The sequence below is a fragment of the Silene latifolia genome, chromosome 6 (assembly GCF_048544455.1).
Source record: "Silene latifolia isolate original U9 population chromosome 6, ASM4854445v1, whole genome shotgun sequence".
NCBI lineage: Eukaryota > Viridiplantae > Streptophyta > Magnoliopsida > Caryophyllales > Caryophyllaceae > Silene > Silene latifolia.
In genome coordinates, this window is record NC_133531.1 from 135598673 (window position 1) to 135620172 (window position 21500).

The window sequence follows — 21500 nt, forward strand, 5'->3', positions numbered from 1 at the left end:
TTCTGAACCGGCAAATTTTGGAGTAAACAATAACAGGGGAGAAGCGAGTTTTTGATAGATTTTAGAAGGGGGAGTATTTCATAAGATACGATTTATATTATTGATAAATAAACTTGTGATATGATATGAATACATAAGACCATATTTATAATACTAGCTCAAACCTTAACCCTAGATCTAGAATATTAACTTATTCTGCAAGACAGTAATATAATACTCGTATAACTTATACGGTAAGATATATGGTATATTCTAATATACCATATCTCTTACTCCTTCCTAATACCCTCCCTCAAACTTAGGGTAATTTGACCCAAATTTCCATGAGTTTGAAATTACAATACAATAATTAATAAGAAAAAAAAATTAATGTCGACTTTCTTCGTCTTCATTATCTTCTTCATCGGTGCGTATACGACCCGCCGGCCACGATAATGCGTAATCGACTCGCCAGTTAAGATAAGTGCGTAACTCGCCATTACACGAGGGGTAACAACCTACCCACTCAATTCAATACGTGCGTAACTCGCCAGTAGTTTTGTGCGTAACCGACTCGCCAGTCAATATGTGCGTAACTCACCAGTACATACGACTATACGAGGAGGTAACAACCTACCCACTCATATAAGAAAATACTCATGTCTCACGTTATAAAATAATCAATACACCCCGTCTTACAACACGGGGAGAGCCAAAACGTGCTACAAACCGGTAGCTGATACTCCTTTTGCTTATAAGATATTGGAATTACATACAATAATCCCACTTGAATTACGTACGTACTCACAATGACCGCAAGAAGTTGCAGCCATGATTTGGTATTCATCAAAGATAAAGTTTCTAGCTCGAAAGTGTTTCTAAAGAGTTGGAGTCTCTGTAGTCGCTTGAAAAAAGCTTCCTTTAATAATAAGGTTATTTCATGGGAATAATCCATGCTATGCCCTCTCTTCTTGTTAGAACACATTGGATTGATGATGCCAAGTCCCTTTGTTATTTGATTGTTTGCTCTTAGTTGAAATAATTAGTGAATGAAGCAATCAAATGGACTTTCAACAATGATTCAAGATGATCAAGGAAGTCAAGACAATGATATTTTCCAAGCCTTAGTCGACATATGTAAGAGTAAGTGTAACATTCTCATTTAAGTCAAGTAATGGCAAAACCATGCAACGGTACGCTGTACTGTGGTTTTTGGTACTATTATACGGAGGAGGAATTTCGACCAAATGTTTTTAAGTGTCAAAACTTTGCAAACTTTAAACCTTAAACATTTGAATTTTCAAAAGCTTGAAAATAATCTGAAATTTTGGAGTCACAAGCCCACTTGTCTAAGCCTCTAAATTTGTGTAAACACCTTTTACTAAAATGGCAAAAAAGACTTGTCAAACTTCTAAAGTAAGAAAAGCATTTTGCCATTTTGGTAAATTGTCACATGTTGAGTGTAGAAGCTTAAGTTTTCTGATTTCTTAAGCCCCAAGCCTATAAGTCTAACACTTACCATCACTCAAAGCTATCATTTTAATATTGGATTTAATTTTTCAAAGTGTACTTACCTAAGACTAAATCCACTATAAATAGAGTGTCTTAGTCACATTTATTTCTTAAGACTTCCAAAGCATTTATTGTAAAAACCTTGCAAATCATTTGTGCATTTAAAGCTTTGTTCTTCAAGTATTTGCAAAACGTTTTTCTGATTTTAAGTCTTCAAAATTGTTTTCGAAAAAGCTGTAAAACCTCCAAGTATCAGTTTGCTGTACTGTGACATGATGAGTTTCTTCCATGATTCTCGTGTTAGATCTTCATTGTAATCTCCATGTTCATTTAAGTGAACTCTTGAGATTCAAGATTTTGTAACACCTTGAGATAGAACCCATAAACTCTTGAAGCGGAGTAGCTTTAAGTTTGAGTGCAACCGGAGTAGGTTGGCGAGTTATTTTCATTGTAAGGGGTTTAGTAAGTTTGAGTAAATTTCTAAACAAGCAATAAAATAACGGTTGGACGTAGGCCTCGGAGTAGAGGCTGAACCAATTTTCAAAATGTCGTTTGTTTGTTCATTTACTTTTACGTTCTTCCACTTTGCTATTTCTCGCATGTACCTAATCAAGTTCTGTGTCACAGTCACCTATACTGTGACATAGAACTGCTGTACCTTCTTGTGAACTTACACTCAATTAAGTTTATCAAGTCTTGTACTTCTTTATTCTTAGCTTAAAGTAGTTAATTAACTAAGTTAAGGATAAAATTTTTAAAAGGTACACCTAATTCACCCCCTCCCCCTCTTAGGTGTTAATCGTTCTTAACTCTTCAATTGGTATCAGAGCTTCGTGCTCTTGATATTGGTTAAGTCCAAAGAGTTGATCATATAGTTATGGACGATTCAAAACACACTAAGTATCCCATTTTCAAGGGAGAAAACTATGTCTGGTGGAAACATTGCATGGAGCACTATGTCAAAAGTGCGGACTATGAATGTTGGTTAATCATTCAAAAGGGTCCCCTCAAAATCGAAGTGACTAATGCTGATGACACTAGCTCCTTGAAAAATGAGGATAAGTATGTTGAGGCCGACTATAAGAAAATCGAGAAAAACTATAAGGCCATGTCCATTCTTCAATATGGGATTGGTGACCAAGAGATTAATCGTATATCTGGATGTTCTTCGGCCAAAGAGATTTGGGACACCCTAAACCTTGCTTATGAGGGAACGTCACAAGTCAAGAAATACTGTATTGATCTTCTCATGCAACAATATGAGATGTTCAATATGGAACGAGATGAGTCAATTAATAGTTTGTCTTCACGTTTTTCTAGTATTGTCAATGACCTTAAGAGTTTAGGTAGGAGTTTTCAATCCGAGGATTTAGTCCGTAAAATCCTTCGTAGCCTAACTGAAAAGTGGCAACCGAAGGTTACGGCTATTGAGGAAGCTAAGGACCTTTCATTGCTCACCCTTGATGAACTTATGGGCTCACTTATGGCTCATGAGTTAACTCTCATGAAGCGTTCTAGTGAAAGCTCTAAAGGGAAAGGACTCGCTCTTAATGCTCTCTCAAGTGATGAGGAGGATGAAGATGATGAGTTTGCAATGTTCACTAAAAACATTGTTGGCATGATCAATGGTTGAAACTCTCAAAGGTATAGCAACAACTCTAGTAAACGCCGTTTTCCTAAGAGAAGATCTAACTCCACTATTGGTTGCTTTAAATGTGGTGACAAAGGTCACCAAATCAAGGAATGCCCAAAGTGGAACGATATCAAATCTAAGGAAAACGTGACTTTGCAAAACGTGATTACAAAAACAAAGTAATGACTGCTATTGGGGGGCATGTCGATTCTGAAGAGGACGATGTCCTTGAGGATGAATTAGACGCCAAACTTAGCATCTCGTCTAGTTCCTCAAAAAATGCTTCCAAATCATCAAAGAAAGAAGACATCAAGTGTCTTATGGCTCACTCCGCGGATTCAGACTCTGATTCAGACCATGAGGTAATTAAGCTCAAGAAAAAGGTTCGATCTTTCTCAAAAGACAAAGTTTGTCTCCTCCTAGATCAATTCATAGATAAATGTCGTGTCCAAACTAATAAGTTGGAAGCTATGCAAATCGAAATTGAGGACATAGCTGAGAAAAATGTAGTCCTAAAAGAAAGTCTAAATGAGAATGATCAACCTAGTTCCATGTTGAGTCTTGAAAAAGAAATAAAAAAGCTTCGAAAACAAAATTTGTTTTTAGCCAACAAAGTCGATGAAACCAGTGCAACAGATCCCTGCACTGTTGCATCCAGTTCTAAAGGAAATGTGTCATCACTAACACAAGAACGTGACCAACTTTTGATTGACTTAGCTACTCGTAACAACGAAAAGGATGATCTTGTTAAGATTGCTGAAATGTTAAATGATGAGTCTAGTCATGTCAAATGTGTCTTAGAACGAGCTCAAAAATTAAATGATGACCTTCTTGCTCAAATTGAGATGTTAAAAAGAGCTGAACAGACTCATGCCACAGAGGTCTCTACTGTGGCATCTGATTCAAGAAAAGAAATAGATACTCTCACGAAATTAGTGTCTTCTTTAATTAAGGAACGTGACACTCTTCTAGCTGACCTCAAATTATGGCAAAGGGATAATAAACAATTGGAACAAATTGGGATGTTACTCAGTGACGAAGCAAGACTTGCAAAACAAGCTTTCGACAATTTAGGTAAATTGAATCTCAATCATCTTGCTAAAATCGAAACATTAACTAAAGAGTTAGATGAGGCTAAGATGTTCTACTTAAAATGGGAAGGAAGTCAGAATGTTTTGGAGTTTCTCTTGAAACAATCACAAGAATACGAAAAATTTGCAAAGAATGCTGGACTTGGTTTCAAATGCAACAAAGAGCACACACTTTGTTGCACTCGAAACCAGGATCCAAGTCAAACCGACTTCGAAGAAGGAAGTATTTGGTCTTCCTGAGTACATCATTTGTAACTATTGTGGCAAAACAGGTCATGAGTTTAATGGTTGTGATAAAAGAGTCCGTGACTTAGAAAGAAACACTAAAAATGCTAAACAAGTGTGGATAAAGAAAGAGGATGTCAAAAAGGTCGTTGTCAAGAAGGAGCCCAAACTTGTTTGGGTTCCTAAACTAAATGTTTGATTTCTTATAGGCATTAGTGAGGGGCAGCAGCAATTGGTACTTAGACAGTGGATGCTCTCGTCACATGACGGGAGATGAAAACCAATTCCTCTCGCTAGAAGCCTACGATGGTGGCATGGTGACTTTTGGCGACAACAAGAAAGGTGAAATCATTGGTATTGGAAAAGTTGGTAAGTCAAAGTCATTATGCGTGGACAAAGTGTTGCTTGTCAAAGGTTTGAAACACAATCTCTTGAGCATTTCACAACTATGTGATCGAGGTAATATTGTTGAATTTCTGGCTAGTGAATGTAGAATCATCAATGGAAGAACTAGAGAACTCATTCTTGAAGGTAAACGTGTCAAAGATGTCTACATGACTAACTTGTTTTCATTGTCGGGTCAATCACTATCATGCATGAGTGTTCAAAAGAACGACCCTTGGCTTTGGCACAAACGACTTGGTCATGTAAATGCTAAGACACTTAACACCCTCAAGAGACTTGATTTAGTTGACGGCATTCCTAACATTAAGTTTGAATTTAAATCACTTTGCGATGATTGTGTTAAAGGAAAACAAGTTAAGTGCTCTTTTAAATCCAAAAAGGTTGTTAGCACTTCCTTACCTCTTGAACTCATTCATATTGACTTATGCGGACCCATGCGGGTTGTGAGTAGAGGTGGAAGTCATTTTATTTGTGTCATTGTAGATGACTTCACAAGATTTGTTTGGCTTCTCTTCTTAAGTTCTACGGATCAAACATTTGATGAGTTTTTAATTTGAGTCAAAAAGGTTCAAAACAAATTTGGTTATAAACTTGTCTCATTGAGATCCGACCATGGAACCGAGTTTGAGAACTCGTCATTTGAGTCCTATTGTAATGAGTATGGTGTTAGTCATAACTTTTCGGCCGCAAGAACCCCACAACAAAATGGGGTTGTGGAACGAATGAATCGAACTCTTGAAAATATGGTTAGGACCATGCTCATTAGCTCTAAGGTTCCTAAGAATTTTTGGGCCGAAGCTGTAAACACATCTTGTTATATTTACAACCGTGTCATGATTAGAAAAATCATTGAGAAAACTCCCTATGAACTACTACGAGGAAGAAAACCTAATCTTTCACATTTAAAATGCTTTGGTAGTAAATGCTTTGCGCACAATAATGGAAAAGACAACCTTTGCAAATTTGATGCTCGTAGTGATGAAGGAGTTTTTGTTGGTTATTCCGATCATAGTAAAGCCTATAAAGTTTATAACAAAAGGACTATGAAAATGGAAGAAAGCGTTCATGTAATATTTGACGAATCTAGTCTTTTTGTGTCAAACACACAGGTTGATGATGAGGATGATGAATATGATGATGATTTTGAGATTGGTATGATACGACATGAAATGGATCAAGTGGTAGAAGAAGCTGAGCAACAGTTGGAGACACTGTTACAATGAGGAGGATGTGCAAAATTCAGGGGGAACTAATCGTCCTTCTACACAAAATGATGCTACCTCATCCATAGGGAACAAGGATGGTGAAGAACAACCCAATCCAATCATAAACGAACCACAATCACCTTCTTCAAACAATCCTCATGCAACAGTCCCTTCTACTGTTGCAGACGAACAAACCGAATCATCTAACTCACTTATCCCCAAGAAATGGAAACACCAAAGCTCACATCCTTTATCAAACTAAACCAGTGACCTAACCTCTGGAATAAAAACCAGATCATCGCTTCAAAATTTCTGTGCACATAATGCTTTCATCTCAAAAATCGAACCAGACCATGTCACAAAGAGCCTTGGTCGATGAATCTTTGGGTGATTGCAATGCAAGAGGAATTGGAGCAATTCGAAAGGAACAAGGTATGGCATCTTGTCCCTAGGCCCACCCAACGTACTGTAATTGGTACAAAGTGGGTCTTTCGCAATAAGCTAGATGATGTTGGAGAAATCGTAAGGAACAAAGCTAGACTAGTGGTGCAAGGTTTTAACCAACAAGAAGGAAATGATTACGATGAAACCTTTGCACCGATAGCTAGGCTTGAAGCCATACGAATGCTTGTAGCTTTTGCGTCTTTTCAAGGTATAAAGCTTTTTCAAATGGATGTCAAAACCGCATTTTTAAATGGATACCTTGATGAAGAAGTTTTTGTTGAACAACCTCCGGGCTTTATAAACAACGAGTTTCCCAACCATGTTTTTAAACTAGATAAAGCACTTTATGGTTTAAAACAGGCTCCTAGGGCTTGGCATGATAGGCTTTCAAAGTTTCTATTGGAAAATGGTTTCATACGTGGGTCCGTGGATAAAACGTTGTTTATCAAGTCACAAGGAGATGAACTGTTGCTTGTGCAAGTATATGTCGATGACATTATTTTTGGACCAACTAACAATGTTCTTTATAAGTACTTTTCTGATTTGATGACTTCGCAATTTGAAATGAGTATGATGGGAGAACTTGGATTCTTTCTTGGTCTTCAAATCAAACAATGTGAAACTGGAACTATGATTCATCAACAAAAGTACTTAAAGGAAATGTTAAGTAAGTTTGGATTGACTAATTCTAATCCTATGCCTACACCAATGGTGTCTAAAGTCAAGCTTAACAAAGACGAAAACGGTAAGAGCATTAGTGAAAAGGTATATCGAGGTATGATCGGTTCCTTACTCTACTTAACCGCTAGTCGACCCGACATACAATTTAGTGTGTGTGCTTGTGCCCGTTTCCAAGCAAATCCTAAAGAATCTCATTTCAAAGCCGTCAAACGGATTTTTAGGTATTTGATTGGAACACAAGGGCTATATCTTTGGTATCCAACTCACTACGAACTTGATCTTGTAGGTTTTTCGGATGCGGACTATGCCGGTGATACATTAGATAGGAAAAGCACCTCGGGCATTGCTACTTTCCTAGTACCGTGTCTCATTTCATGGGCTTCGAAGAAGCAAAACACCGTTGCATTGTCCACGGCCGAAAGCGAATATGTGAGTGCCGCTCTATGTTGTGCACAAATTCTTTGGGTATGTCAACAATTGCATGATTATGGCCTTATTTTCGAGACTACCCCTATATTTTGTGACAACACTAGTGCAATTAATATATCAAAGAATCCTATACAACACTCACGAACTAAACACATCGACATACGACATCATTTTCTACGTGATCAAGTTGAGAAAGGTAATATTTGTCTAAGCTTTTGTAAAACGGAAAATCAAATTGCGGACATTCTTACAAAACCGTCAGAAAGAGAACAATTCGAAAGACTTCGGTCGGAAATTGGTTTATTGGGTGACATACCGCTAAATTAGATTACCTTTTCCAATGATTGATTAGGAGGAGGATTTACATGTAAATAAATTTCAGTTAATATGGTTAAAATGCATGCATATGTCGAACAAGATGGAATTAACAATTATCTATGTGCACTTGAGTTGTTTTTTTTGCATTGAGCTTCCCAAATTACTTTATGTCCCATCACTCCTAAAAACCTACACCCTAGCCTCACTCTATCAACACTCAACAGTCCCTTCACCTTGATTAATTACACCAACCCCTCATTTATATCCATGTTTCCACTAACACTCCCTATTACCCACTAAATAAACAACCAACCCTCACTTTTTTCGGATTCCCAAAACCGCCATTAACCTCTCTCTTTCCACTCTCTTAAAATGCCTCCAAGATTTTCAAAGGAAGTTCTTCAACTCAGAAATACTTTCAATCCAAAATATATTGCCAAGAAGAAGATGGCTCCCAAAACCGCTGCCAAATCAAATGAAATCATCTCTGCCACTGCCAAACCAACCGTTGCACGAAAAAAGACAACCGCCAAAAGGGGCGGTGGTCGTGGCAGAGGAGGAAGAAGTAGGAATCCTCCTATCTCTCTCCAACTAGATGCTGAAGTGGACATTGACACCGATGAAGAGGACTCCGGTTCTAAGGGAACCAAAAAGGATGAAGACATTCGAAAATCAAGTGATGTTGCCAAAACAAATGAAAAGGAAGATCAATCAAGTGAGATGAAAGAGGGGGAACTTGGAAGTGAGAAATCAAAAGAGGGAAAAGAAAGTAAAGAAAAATCAAAAGAAAGTGAGGAAAAATCAGAGGGAGAGAAAGAAAAATCAAAAGAAAGTGAGGAAAAATTAGAGGGAAACAAAGAAAAACAAAGTGAAGAAAAATCAGAGGGAGAAAAAGAAAAATCAAATGAGAATGAAGGGGATTCAAACGAAAAGGAAAGGAAGGAGGATAGTGATGTTGCAATTGAAAAGAATGATGATGATGTACTCTTAAAAGATTTGGTGAGTGAAACTTTAGAGAAGGATGAGAGGAGTGAAATTGATGCAACGGTGGCTTCCACTGTTGAAAGGGAAATCGGTTCCAATGCTGAAAAAATTGATGAAGAAGTTGTCGATGTTGAGGATCATGATGATGCCACAGTGGTGTTTGATGATGGGCTTGACCCATTATTTTCAAAACCCGCATCACGAACCCAGTCCAAGCGAAAGATGCTTGAAATATTCGGTGATGATGATGAGGATGTGACACCGGAGGCATCCCCTCCAAAACCCAAAGTCACTCAAAGAAAAAGGGGATCCGGATCAAAAACCAAAGCACCCAAAATGGCTCGTTATCATCGGGATTTGCCGAGCATAGATGAGAATGAGATCATTGAGGAAAAGGTTCCTCTCAACACATGCATGGACCTTGTTATTGCTCCTTATGCCGAATCATTCAAGAATGACATCCTCAACCATCTTAGTTCTCTCGATCTCCCGGAGGAGATCTTCAAGATATGCCACGGTATGCTGATTTGTTGCTTCCACAATGGAAGGCGTTATAAGAAATCCTGGTATGACACCTCTCTTGCTTTCAAATACCTCAAAGAGGCTATGTATGCACAGGGTTGGGTGAATTTGTTGGACAAATATAGTCCCATGTACTTGTCCGAAATCATCCAATTCTATGCAACAGTCAAAGTAGAGGTTGAATCTGGAACTCTCTCTGCCTTTATAAATCAGAAACCCTTTATCCTTACAATCAACCAACTTGCTGCCCATCTGGACATATGTGATGTCGGGCTTACCTCCTTCCCCAAACGTGATTGGGGTGAAGTTGATGAGGTTACCTCTACCCAGGTCATGAAGGTTCTTCGACCTCATGATGACGATGGCCCTACCAACATATATGCCTTTGAATTAACCGCACCCATCCGGTTCATCTTTAACCTGATTTTCGTAACCTTTTCCCTTCCAACAATAGCCATGGGAGATGTTCTCTCCTTGACATGCTCCTGATTCATCACATTGTCAAGCACAAACCCATTAACCTTCCTCGCCTTATGTTTCACCGAATTCTTGAGATGTCCACTGAGTTCCAAAGCGGCAACTTTGACAAAAATGCTGTGGTCCCTTATGGTATGTGGCTCTCGATCATCTTTATGAGGGAGGGGTTAGTGTTGAAAGGAAGCCTTGCAATTGAAAAATTGAGTGATGAAATGACACCGGGCCTTCTTTCTCGGATGAGCTTGGAGATTAAGAATGGAAAATTGGAAAGGAAGAATCAGTCGGGTTCTACAGCAGGTTCTACCGTTGAAATGGGTGTGGTGTTAGCAAAGTTAGATGAACTCCTTGGAATTGTGAATCGGTTGGTCAAAGAACAGGGCAAGTTAAGGGATGAAGTAGGTGATCTTCGCACTATGAATGAAGATCTACTTGAACGTCTTCAGAATGCCTCCTAAGCTCATGCCACTTTAACCCGTCTCCCCTTATGAACTTTGGCTCTTTGTTGTTTTTTAAAAGACACTCTCTTGCGCTTTTGGATGTTTGTTTTTATCTTGCTTGAACTATTTATGTGTGTTTAAATCGTGCTGCCTGACTTTTGGACATGTTTTATCCTCCTTTGATGATGTCAAGAGGGGGAAGTAGTTTAATTATGCTATGTGTGATCTTCTAACTCTTAGGCTAACGTCCACCTTAATTATGTCTTAGCTTCCATGATTAGATGTTTTATTTTGGCCAAGCATGTTGCACCTTTCGACTACCTTGATCATGGTTATTAATTATGTTTATGTTGAAATTGACCAAAGACCAACTAACCATGGGCTAAGAGGGAATATCACACATGTTTGGACTTGTCATCATCAAAGGGGGAATTTGTTAGAACACATTGGATTGATGATGCCAAGTCCCTTTGTTATTTGATTGTTTGCTCTTAGTTGAAATAATTAGTGAATGAAGCAATCAAATGGACTTTCAACAATGATTCAAGATGATCAAGGAAGTCAAGACAATGATATTTTCCAAGCCTTAGTCGACATATGTAAGAGTAAGTGTAACATTCTCATTTAAGTCAAGTAATGGCAAAACCATGCAACGGTACGTTGTACTGTGGTTTCTGGTACTATTATACGGAGGAGGAATTTCGACCAAATGTTTTTAAGTGTCAAAACTTTGCAAACTTTAAACCTTAAACATTTGAATTTTCAAAAGCTTGAAAATAATCTGAAATTTTGGAGTCACAAGCCCACTTGTCTAAGCCTCTAAATTTGTGTAAACACCTTTTACTAAAATGGCAAAAAAGACTTGTCAAACTTCTAAAGTAAGAAAAGCATTTTGCCATTTTGGTAAATTGTCACATGTTGAGTGTAGAAGCTTAAGTTTTCTGATTTCTTAAGCCCCAAGCCTATAAGTCTAACACTTACCATCACTCAAAGCTATCATTTTAATATTGGATTTAATTTTTCAAAGTGTACTTACCTAAGACTAAATCCACTATAAATAGAGTGTCTTAGTCACATTTATTTCTTAAGACTTCCAAAGCATTTATTGTAAAACCTTGCAAATTATTTGTGCATTTAAAGCTTTGTTCTTCAAGTATTTGCAAAACGTTTTTCTGATTTTAAGTCTTCAAAATTGTTTTCGAAAAAGCTGTAAAACCTCCAAGTATCGGTTCAGTTATCTGTCTTTGTGACATGATGAGTTTCTTCCATGATTCTCGTGTTAGATCTTCATTGTAATCTCCATGTTCATTTAAGTGAACTCTTGAGATTCAAGATTCTGTAACACCTTGAGATAGAACCCATAAACTCTTGAAGCGGAGTAGCTTTAAGTTTGAGTGCAACCGGAGTAGGTTGGTGAGTTATTTTCATTGTAAGGGGTTTAGTAAGTTTGAGTAAATTTCTAAACAAGCAATAAAATAACGGTTGGACGTAGGCCTCGGAGTAGAGGCTGAACCAATTTTTAAAATGTCGTTTGTTTGTTCATTTACTTTTACGTTCTTCCACTTTGCTATTTCTCGCATGTACCTAATCAAGTTCTGTGTCACAGTCACCTATACTGTGACATAGAACTGCTGTACCTTCTTGTGAACTTACACTCAATTAAGTTTCTCAAGTCTTGTATTTCTTTATTCTTAGCTTAAAGTAGTTAATTAACTAAGTTAAGGATAAAATTTTTAAAAGGTACACCTAATTCACCCCCTCCCCCTCTTAGGTGTTAATCGTTCTTAACTCTTCACTTCTCATATTAATCCATCCTAGCGTTTAACTGAGAAAAATCTCATCTTTGACGTCATTTAACTTATACTAAACTCAGGCCATAATTAACCTGTTAATACAGGTTTTCCAACCGGTGATTAATTTTTTTTTGGTTTTTGGTTCCTTCTTTTATCCTTTCTTTTTTTCTCTTTTATTTCTTCATTCTTAATTTCTTCTTTAATCATTCTTTATCTCTTCTTCTTAATTTCTTCTTAAGCATTCAACATCGCCATCCACTCCAGACCATTTTAATCTAGGAATTCCACCTGAATAGTAATACCACCATCAAATTGAAGTCACCAGTTTACTTGCACCAATTAAAACTCAAATACACTTCCTAAATATTTAGGTTGTTACGTCTTCTTGCATTAAGTTGTATACCTTCGCTTCATATTTCCTGCAAAATTACAAATTAGAATTCCAGCATTTTCCCCAATTTTCATAAACCCTAGCTTCATCTTCAAGCTCATACTTATCCGTGTGTCACAAAACAATCGATTTAATTTAACAACAATTGAATTATTACGATTAATCCTCTAAATCTATTTGATCGATTACGTATAAGCCCAGAAACTATCAAAAACTCAAACCCTAAAAATTCTCTGGAAATCCCCAATTATTATTAAAAGATTGTGAATCAATTAAAAATTTGATTTGGTTTGAATTTCTGGGATTGATTTGGAAGAATTTGTGGGTTCATTATTGTCGATTTTGATTAAATATTCGAAGTTGAATATCTAGGAATCTGGAATCCTAAGGCTTGTAAATGGATGTAGAAGGAAAAATAAGAAATAATGCTTGATAAAAACCTCAGAAATTTTTTAGGTTTTGTTTTTTATTTGGTTGAAGAGGTAAATGAGTTTTGTTTTTGTTTAGCCCAATTCGTAAATATCGACGACGTTTTAGTAAACATCGACGACATTTTCATTCCGAAAGACAATTTTGCCCTTCACATCTCACTAACTCTCTTCTTTTCTCTCTAAGTCCAAAAATCCCCAAAAATTCCCAACATCAAACACCATCACCACCTCCTACCACCACGCCGCCACCACACGCCACCAGTACCACGCCGCCACTGCCGTTTAAATTAGTTTTTTTTTTAAATTAGCTTTGTAATTGAAATTAAATCGTTTATTGTTGTTGTTAATAGATTATATGACTTTATTTGTTAGTTTTAATTGATTATATGTTTCGATTTGGCTAGTTAATTGAATTTTTTTTTATTATCTTAGATTTTATTAAACTTTATTGAATTAGTTTTGAAAGATAGATTGTTGTTTGTATTATTGTAATTGTATTTTTGTTTTTGTTGTCAATCTTTTGCTAATTAGTTGTAATTGCATAGTTGTTTGCGTAAAATAGGTCAATTATATGTCGAATAATGTTGTTGTTGGTGTCGAATTTGAGTCGAAAAAAATGGGGAACGGGACACGATGGATGAAACATGGGAATTGGTTGTTTCATCCATGATGAAACGTGAATTTTGGACGTTTGGCCATGGAGGAACGATGATTTTGGCCGTTTGCCCATGGACAAACGTTGGGTTTGGTTGTTTGGCCATGGTCAAACGTTGGAATCCCACGTTTGACCATGGTGATTTTTTTTTTAAAAAAATTTTTTTTTATAAAAAAAAAATAAATAAAAAAATAAATCACCGTGGTCAAACGTGGGATTCCAACGTTTTGACCACGGCCAACGTTGCTTTCCCACGTTTGGACCATGGCAAACGTTGATTTCCAACTTTAGTCCATGGCTCAACGTTAGATCTTAAAGTTTGGTCCATGGTTCAATCTTGGGTACAAATTTCAGATTTACGTAGATACGTGACGTAAATGAATTATCGATTAGATTTAACGGTGCGCAAAAAAATAAAAATTAACCAAATAATGAAGATTAAGTTGTTTAAGTACCGGTAATTCGGGATCCATCATGTTGTTAATTGCTGTTTTTTTTTAATTTAGTTGATTTTTAGTTGAATTTGAGAAGAAATTTTTTAGAGAGAGAAAGTGTTGGATGAGTGAAAGGGCAGTTATCGTCTTTTTTTTGAAAAACGTCGTCGATATTTACTAAAACGTCGTCGATATAAATCAGCCCCCTTGTTTAGAGTGAGGAGAAATGGAGTGATTTAGAATTATAAATCAAGTTTACCGGTTTTAGGTCTCCCGTCAACAAGTTCAGTGAAAGTTAAATGGTGTCAAAGATAAGATTTTTCTCGGTTAAACACTAGGATGGATTAATATGAGAAGAGGGGGCATATGATGGATTATTCCCATAAAAATTGCCTTAATAATATAGATAGATATATATTGATTAGTTCTAAAAACACCCTCTTGACCGGACAAAGTTTGACTCGATCAGTCCCCCCGAAGTATTTATGATCACATCTTTCAGTTTGAATTTTATTATTTATTGTAGCGTTTATTTTATCATATAAGATATAGAATATACCTTGAAATATACTCCCGCATTTAGTTTATCACAAATTATCCTTTTGCAAAGTTTAAAGGTAGAGAACATTCAATATAGCAAGAATAAAACTCACCACCATCTCTACACAATTGAACTTTTCTTATATTTGTTTCTATGATATGAAAGAGAACTGTTTGGACTTGGTTAACTACCGTTTCCATACTCCTCAGAAAAGTTGCATACAAGTAATGGTGGACGTAGAATTTTGGTATCCGGTGGCGGGGTCATAAATTTCTGAACCGGCGAATTTTGGAGTAAACAATAGCAGGGAGAGAAGCGAGTTTCTGATAGATTTTAGAAGGGGGAGTATTTCATAAGATACGATTTATATTATTGATAAATAAACTTGTGATATGATATGAATACATAAGACCGTATTTATAATACCAGCTCAAACCTTAACCCTAGATCTAGAATATTAACTTATTCTGCAAGGCAGTAATATAATACTCGTATAACTTATACGGTAAGATATATGGTATATTCTAATATACCATATCTCTTACTCCTTCCTAATAGTTTCAACTATTGACTTTGTGTGTGAATGTTTAAGACTTGAATACTTAATCATTGAGTCAAAGGGGACTGGTTGATAATTTTTCACGGTAATATTAAAATCCAGCGAGGGCGGATCCATCCCGACATCACTAAGGTCCTCGAGTGAACTTTTCTTTTCCCTGGTTAAATTGATTTCATCTAAATTTTTTTCGTGTTTTAGAATTTTTTCCTAAATAAATGTTGAGTAAGTCCGTTGTAAAACCGCTTTACAATTAGACACTGTAAGACAATCTACAAAATACCTTGATGCGCTTCTCACCCAAGCATGGTAAGTATTGGGGACTGCGAAAGTTTTTTTAATGTGGTTAATTTAGTAAATTAACCTATAGTTTTAAAATAACAATTCTGTAGAACTGTTTTATAAAAGTATTATTGTTTCTTATTAGATATAAGTTTTTTTTGTTACTAAATTGACCAATAAGTTATAATGTTTCAATGGTTGAAAGGTTAATATCTTATCTTGAGGTTTGACGATCCCGCCATAATTGCTACTTCCTCCATTTCAATGAATTTGTATTTTCAGGGGTTGAGCATATGGCAGATAGAGATTGTAGATATTCAGTATCTGAACATTACCCACACGTGGCCTAGACCGCATACGGATGGCACGTCCGCAATGGCTTGTCCAATTAGGGCATTAGCAATAGATGAACCTCTAAGAGGTTTTTCTCATGCCACATAAGCTAATTTACAAACTCATTTATCTACAAACCTCCTACCAAAAACAAATAAACCTCTTCAAGGTTCATATCATGACCCACTATACTTTTTCTTCTCTCACATTCTCTCTCCACAAACTTGGTTACTAATTTGTAACCCCTCTCATCCATGAACCTCAAACTCATCACCAACAATAGAAAGTTTGTTGACAAACCTCTAAAATGATGGACATGTTATCCTACAAACCTCTTGATGAACCTCTATTGTTAATGCCCTTAAAAACTCAACTACCACGTCTTTTAAGGTGTTTTTACAAAATATTTGCTACTTCCTCTCATTTATTTAGCTATTTTCTTTTGAAAAATGAGATGGCGTTACCAGATGTTACTTAAATTGGGCACCACCAAGGATATTATAGTAAATTAAATAGGTATTTTCATTTCCCTTCTTCAAATTCTGAATTTCAAATTAATCAGTGGAAAGAGTAGTTTAGGAAATTATAATAACATAACTAATTATAATTAATTGTAAATAAATGAAAAATCAATAGAATTTTAGTTGAGTTCTGCCACTTTTTGTGGAGGAAAGTTACAACCACCAAGATAGTGTTGCATCTGTATATTTAGGCTCCGTTTGACACGATAATTGAGGTAGTTTATTTGACCAAACTAGTTTATTTGACCAAAATTTCAGTTATCTAATTTTTTTGCAAGTGTTTGGCCAGTAGCTTATTTGGTCAAATAAGGTACCTGAAATGAAATGTTACCTCAGGTAGCATTTGAGAAATCAAGTACCTGAAATGAAAAATCAATAGAATTTTAGTTGAGTTCTGCCACTTTTTGTGGAGGAAAGTTACAACCACCAAGATAGGGTTGCATCTGTATATTTAGGCTCCGTTTGACACGATAATTGAGGTAGTTTATTTGACCAAACTAGTTTATTTGACCAAAATTTCAGTTATCTAATTTTTTTGCAAGTGTTTGGCCAGTAGCTTATTTGGTCAAATAAGGTACCTGAAATGAAATGTTACCTCAGGTAGCATTTGAGAAATCAAGTACCTGAAATGACTTATTTTCCATTTGTTACCCCTTTATTCTATAATATTAAATAATTTTCATATCCTTTTACGTCATTTTACCAAAATCAGCTACCTTTTTCAGCTAATTTGCCAAACACATTTTTATATAATCGATACACGATCCTTCTAATTTTCAACTACCTTATCGATTTACCTTTTCGTGTTTTGATTAGCTTTTAGGCCAAACTACCTTTTAGGTAGTTTTGTCAAACAGAGTCAGTGCGTTAGGATTATAAGATGCAATTATGTACTTAATTTATGATTTACTCCTCAAATTCGTCATCTTTGTTTGTTAAGGGTATCATAGGCTCATAGTTGCTTCATTGGATACTAGAGTTCGTATTTGGTTCATGGGCAAGACAAGTTAAATTAAGAGAACCATTTGTTACTTATCAAAATTCCAGAATTTATATCGAGGGATCGTATTGTATCTTCTCATTTGTTGGCTTGTAAATGAAGAACGAACCCAGTAGATGACAAAAAACAATACAATGATGATAAAAAATAATTACCTTTCAAAGAAATTATTTTTGTGTCAAATATTGTAGATAAAATTTAATATTTAAAGTTTTGTTAATTAGATATTGAAAAGAATATAAACTTACATACTTACCTTAACTTTTGGCGTAAAAATGAATAATATTATTTTATTTTCTTATTTTTATTTTTCTTTAATTATGGTGGCGCCGAGATTCGGTGACACCGGGTGGCGCCCTATTGCCATCCTTTCCTTTTAGAGCGTCTTATACATTTGTTATCTTTCTATATTGAGAAGGTTTTTAATGGGTAATTTTATCATTCAATTATCCTAATGTCCACTTATTATCCACCAACTATAATCACAAATGTTTCCCTCCTACCTCCTTGATATTTGTGCCAAAGTAAAGACAAGTTTTGTGTTAATCAGTGAGATACGGTCTCTCAGTAATTTAGCGAGAGAATAATAGAAAAAAGAAGAAAAGAAATTCAATGAGTCCCTTACCCCATCATGTGAGAGGTCTCTCAATTGGGATGAGGGGAATATCTTTTACTTAATTTCCCCATCCATTTTTCATATAATGAGCTTCCTTGTTAGTCATCAATGTTAGATTCTAGTTTTCATGTATTTTTTCGGCTATCATTTCAAATTTTGAAAATTCACACGGTACCCTTAAGGTTTAACATTTTGCCCGAAATACCCATTTTTTTTATCCGGAAAACATTAAAAGGTCATAACTCGTATTTACAAGTTAAGAAAATGACGATTTTTTTTCAAATCGATCATCTTTCAGAGAACTACGTTTTGAAAAAAAAAAATGTCATATTTAGATCCCCTAGCTAGAAATTTTTGTATGTCATAATTTTTTCACCGAACAAACTTTGAGTGACCATATCTCTTGGTCACGAAGTCCAAACTCGACAAACCACCTTTTTTTTCAAATCATAGTACTGAGAAAGATGATCCATTTGAAAAAAAAAAACGTCACTTTTGGAGCTGGTAACATGAGTTATGATCTCTTAAAATTTTCATTTCAAAAATTTGGGTATTTTGTGCGAAATGTCAAACCACGGGGTAGCGCGTGAATTTTCTGTTTTAGTTTGGGTTGCACTTTTAAGTTTTAACTACGTTTTTATATTTCAACTATTTTTTATGGGGTGTTACGAAACAAAAAAGTTTTCCAGTCTGTATATGAAGAACAATTCAGTTTAGACATGGCCATACATGGTGACAAGGCCATATATGATGAACCCTAAATGGCTAAAATACTACGGCTGGCCTTTGATGAAGTCTACTTGACTGAGTATAAATAAGATGCTACATTGTCTACAAATTGCATTACTCTCCAACCCAAACATCTTCCCTAAATTATTGTTCGTGCTAAAAAGTCACATACTTCCCTAAATCAATTAAAACAGAGATCGAGAATGGAAGACATTAACACAAAGAACACGATGTTGGTGTTTGCAGTAATGGTGCTCATTTCCTTACCAACGCTGTCATTGGCGCAAACTTGCACGATGACAGTACAGAACCTCAACGACGATTGCAATGTAGTTGAAACAGAAGCATAACTCCAACGTTGTTGCGATGAAATTAACCTGGCCATCGACAACGACCGCCTCTGCTTCTGTCTGTTATTATTCACTGTTTATGGTGATACTGCTGATTTCGAGTCCAAGGTCGTCGACTCATTCTTCACCCCTTGTGGCATTACTGGCACTTTTGACACTGTTTGCCCTGGTATCATTTCATCCTTTATTTATTTTATTTATTCCTAGAAAATATTCACATCCTATATGATTATCGTTGTTCTAAACTTTGATTTTCTCATGAAGGTGTTGCGCCCGGTCCATCTGCAGATCCCTAGGTTGAAGTTCATTCAACTCCATGTAATTCCTTTAATTTTATTTACTTAATTACCTTTTATAAGCCTAATGTAGAGTTTATATTACAATTACTTGTGTAAGGCGGTTCTCCCGCCACAAGCTTAGGCTCCGTTTGGCACGACACTTTAGCTACCTGATTTTTTTTGCAAGTGTTTGTCATGTAGTTTATTTGGTCAAATAAGGTACCTAAAATGAAATGTTACCTCATGTAGCATTTGAGAAATCAGGTACCTGAGGTGACTTATTTCCCATTTTGTACCCCTTTATTCAATAATATTAAATAATTTCATATTCTTTTACGTCATTTCACCAAAATCAGTTACCTTTTCAGCTAATTTGTCAAACACATTTTTTATATAATCAGTTACCTTATCAGCTCCTAATTTTCAGCTACCTTATCGATTACCTTTTCAGTTTTCAGCTACCTTTTCAGATTTCAGCTACCTTTTCAGATAGCTTTACCAAGGGCCTTAGTATAAAAAGAATTCCTTTAATAATTTTGTTATCCACTAATTTAATTGTAAATCTGCCTTACATAAGAATTATCTACAATTATGGGAAGGTTTCTTAATAATTTTTGTGTTTCTTATGCTTTTGGGCAGGAAATTGTAAGGATTGGTCTTGCTTTTTGGAGCATTAATGATTAATGAAGCAAGGAGTTTAAGATTTGAGAGTTAATGTTCGTGTTGGCAAATTGCTAAAATGCTATCCTATTGTGTGTTTGTAATGAGTTTGAGATTTGAGAGTTAATTGATGTATCATATGGTTTGTATTTGAAATCTCAATAAATTATGTTTGTAATGTCGTCGTACTTTTACTTGAGCTCGCAAAGTTTGATCAGATCCAAGTGACCCGATCTTACCCGATGAAACCTATCCGAACAGAATTTGAGAATACTGCAAACCGTAATCGACCCGATCTGATGATGATCCGACCCGATTAGATTGATGACTATGCAATTAATAAGCTTATTATTGATTAAAATGAAATTGATTTAGTATTTTGAGTTTAGACTTAATAATGTAGTGACTAAATTAAATAATGGTTAAAAAATAAATTTAATAGTAAAAAATTGTAGTAATGCGATAAACTAACTGGACACGATGATGACCCGACTATGATCCAAACCCGACTCGACCCGGTACATCATTTGACCCAAAATGACCCGACCCAATATCGACCTGATGTGAACCCGGCTCGACCCTAATGGGTCGGTTGACCCGATATGACCGGAACCAAACCCGACCCGACTGACCCATTTATTTTGTCAATTACTTAAACCCGACCCGACCGACCCAGTAGTTGTCAAAGGGTAGGATTTCAGATGGAAACGCCTCTAGGTCGCCTAATATCTCCCTCCCAAGTTCATTAAAGCACACTAGCACTATCGACTCAACTCTCTCCCGAGCTCATGACTCGATTTCCCCAACTCAATGCTCAAGGCTTACTAAAACGGGCCCATTATCGCTCACCTTTCACAAAGGCCAAGGCATAAGCCTGCGCGCGATAATCCCCGGTCATCCCGACCCTTCTCCCGAAGGTTAATTTCAAACCGTCAAGTAAGACCACCCTACTTGGGTTCTCCCTCCCGGGTTCAACCTAAGTCGACAAACAAACTAAAAGGGTAGTAAAATCCCAACCTAATTAATTCTCATTGATGGTCAAGGGTTAAGAATCAACTATTATCCCAATTACTGCTTAAACAATTCAAATCTATTACTTAAACCCAACAAACCCCCTCTCAACAACTAATTTAAATAAAACTAATTAGATAAATTACTCATGTTGGGTACTAATCTGTAACAACCCAAAAATTTGAGTCAGCTTAGAAATACATAGAAAATATTTTCAGTAAAATAACATTTTACATGGAAAAAAAAGAGAATATTTGTAATGAAAATTTCAATTTGAATAGTAAAGGAAATCGTATATTAATTTGAAAATCAAATAGAAAATCCGTTACTAACTTGAAACGGAAGGGAAAGAAAAGAAAGGACGTACGACAATTATAGTTAAGGACACTTACTAACACGTATATAAAACGTTACTTCAAGGTGTAGTACTCGGGAGTTATGTTAAGTAACTTAACGTAAGTATTGTATTATAACTAAAACGGACCCGAATACAATTACAACTAAGTTATTATATACACTCCAAATCACCCACCTACGTCTACCATATTCCTTAAGTGATAAGATCAAAAGAAAAAAA

The 21500-nt window shown here is 35.9% G+C and overlaps 2 protein-coding genes across 2 annotated transcripts in view; both read left to right on the forward strand.

Moving 5' to 3' along the window:
- Positions 1 to 21500, forward strand: part of LOC141587349 (cysteine-rich receptor-like protein kinase 5) — a 177716-nt gene that overhangs the window by 77885 nt on the left and 78331 nt on the right. The gene's annotated exons all lie outside the window — the stretch shown is intronic.
- LOC141586329 (secreted RxLR effector protein 161-like) lies at positions 7272 to 7931 on the forward strand. The gene has a single exon (XM_074407522.1). The coding sequence runs from the start codon at positions 7272 to 7274 to the stop codon at positions 7929 to 7931; it is 660 nt and encodes a 219-aa protein (XP_074263623.1).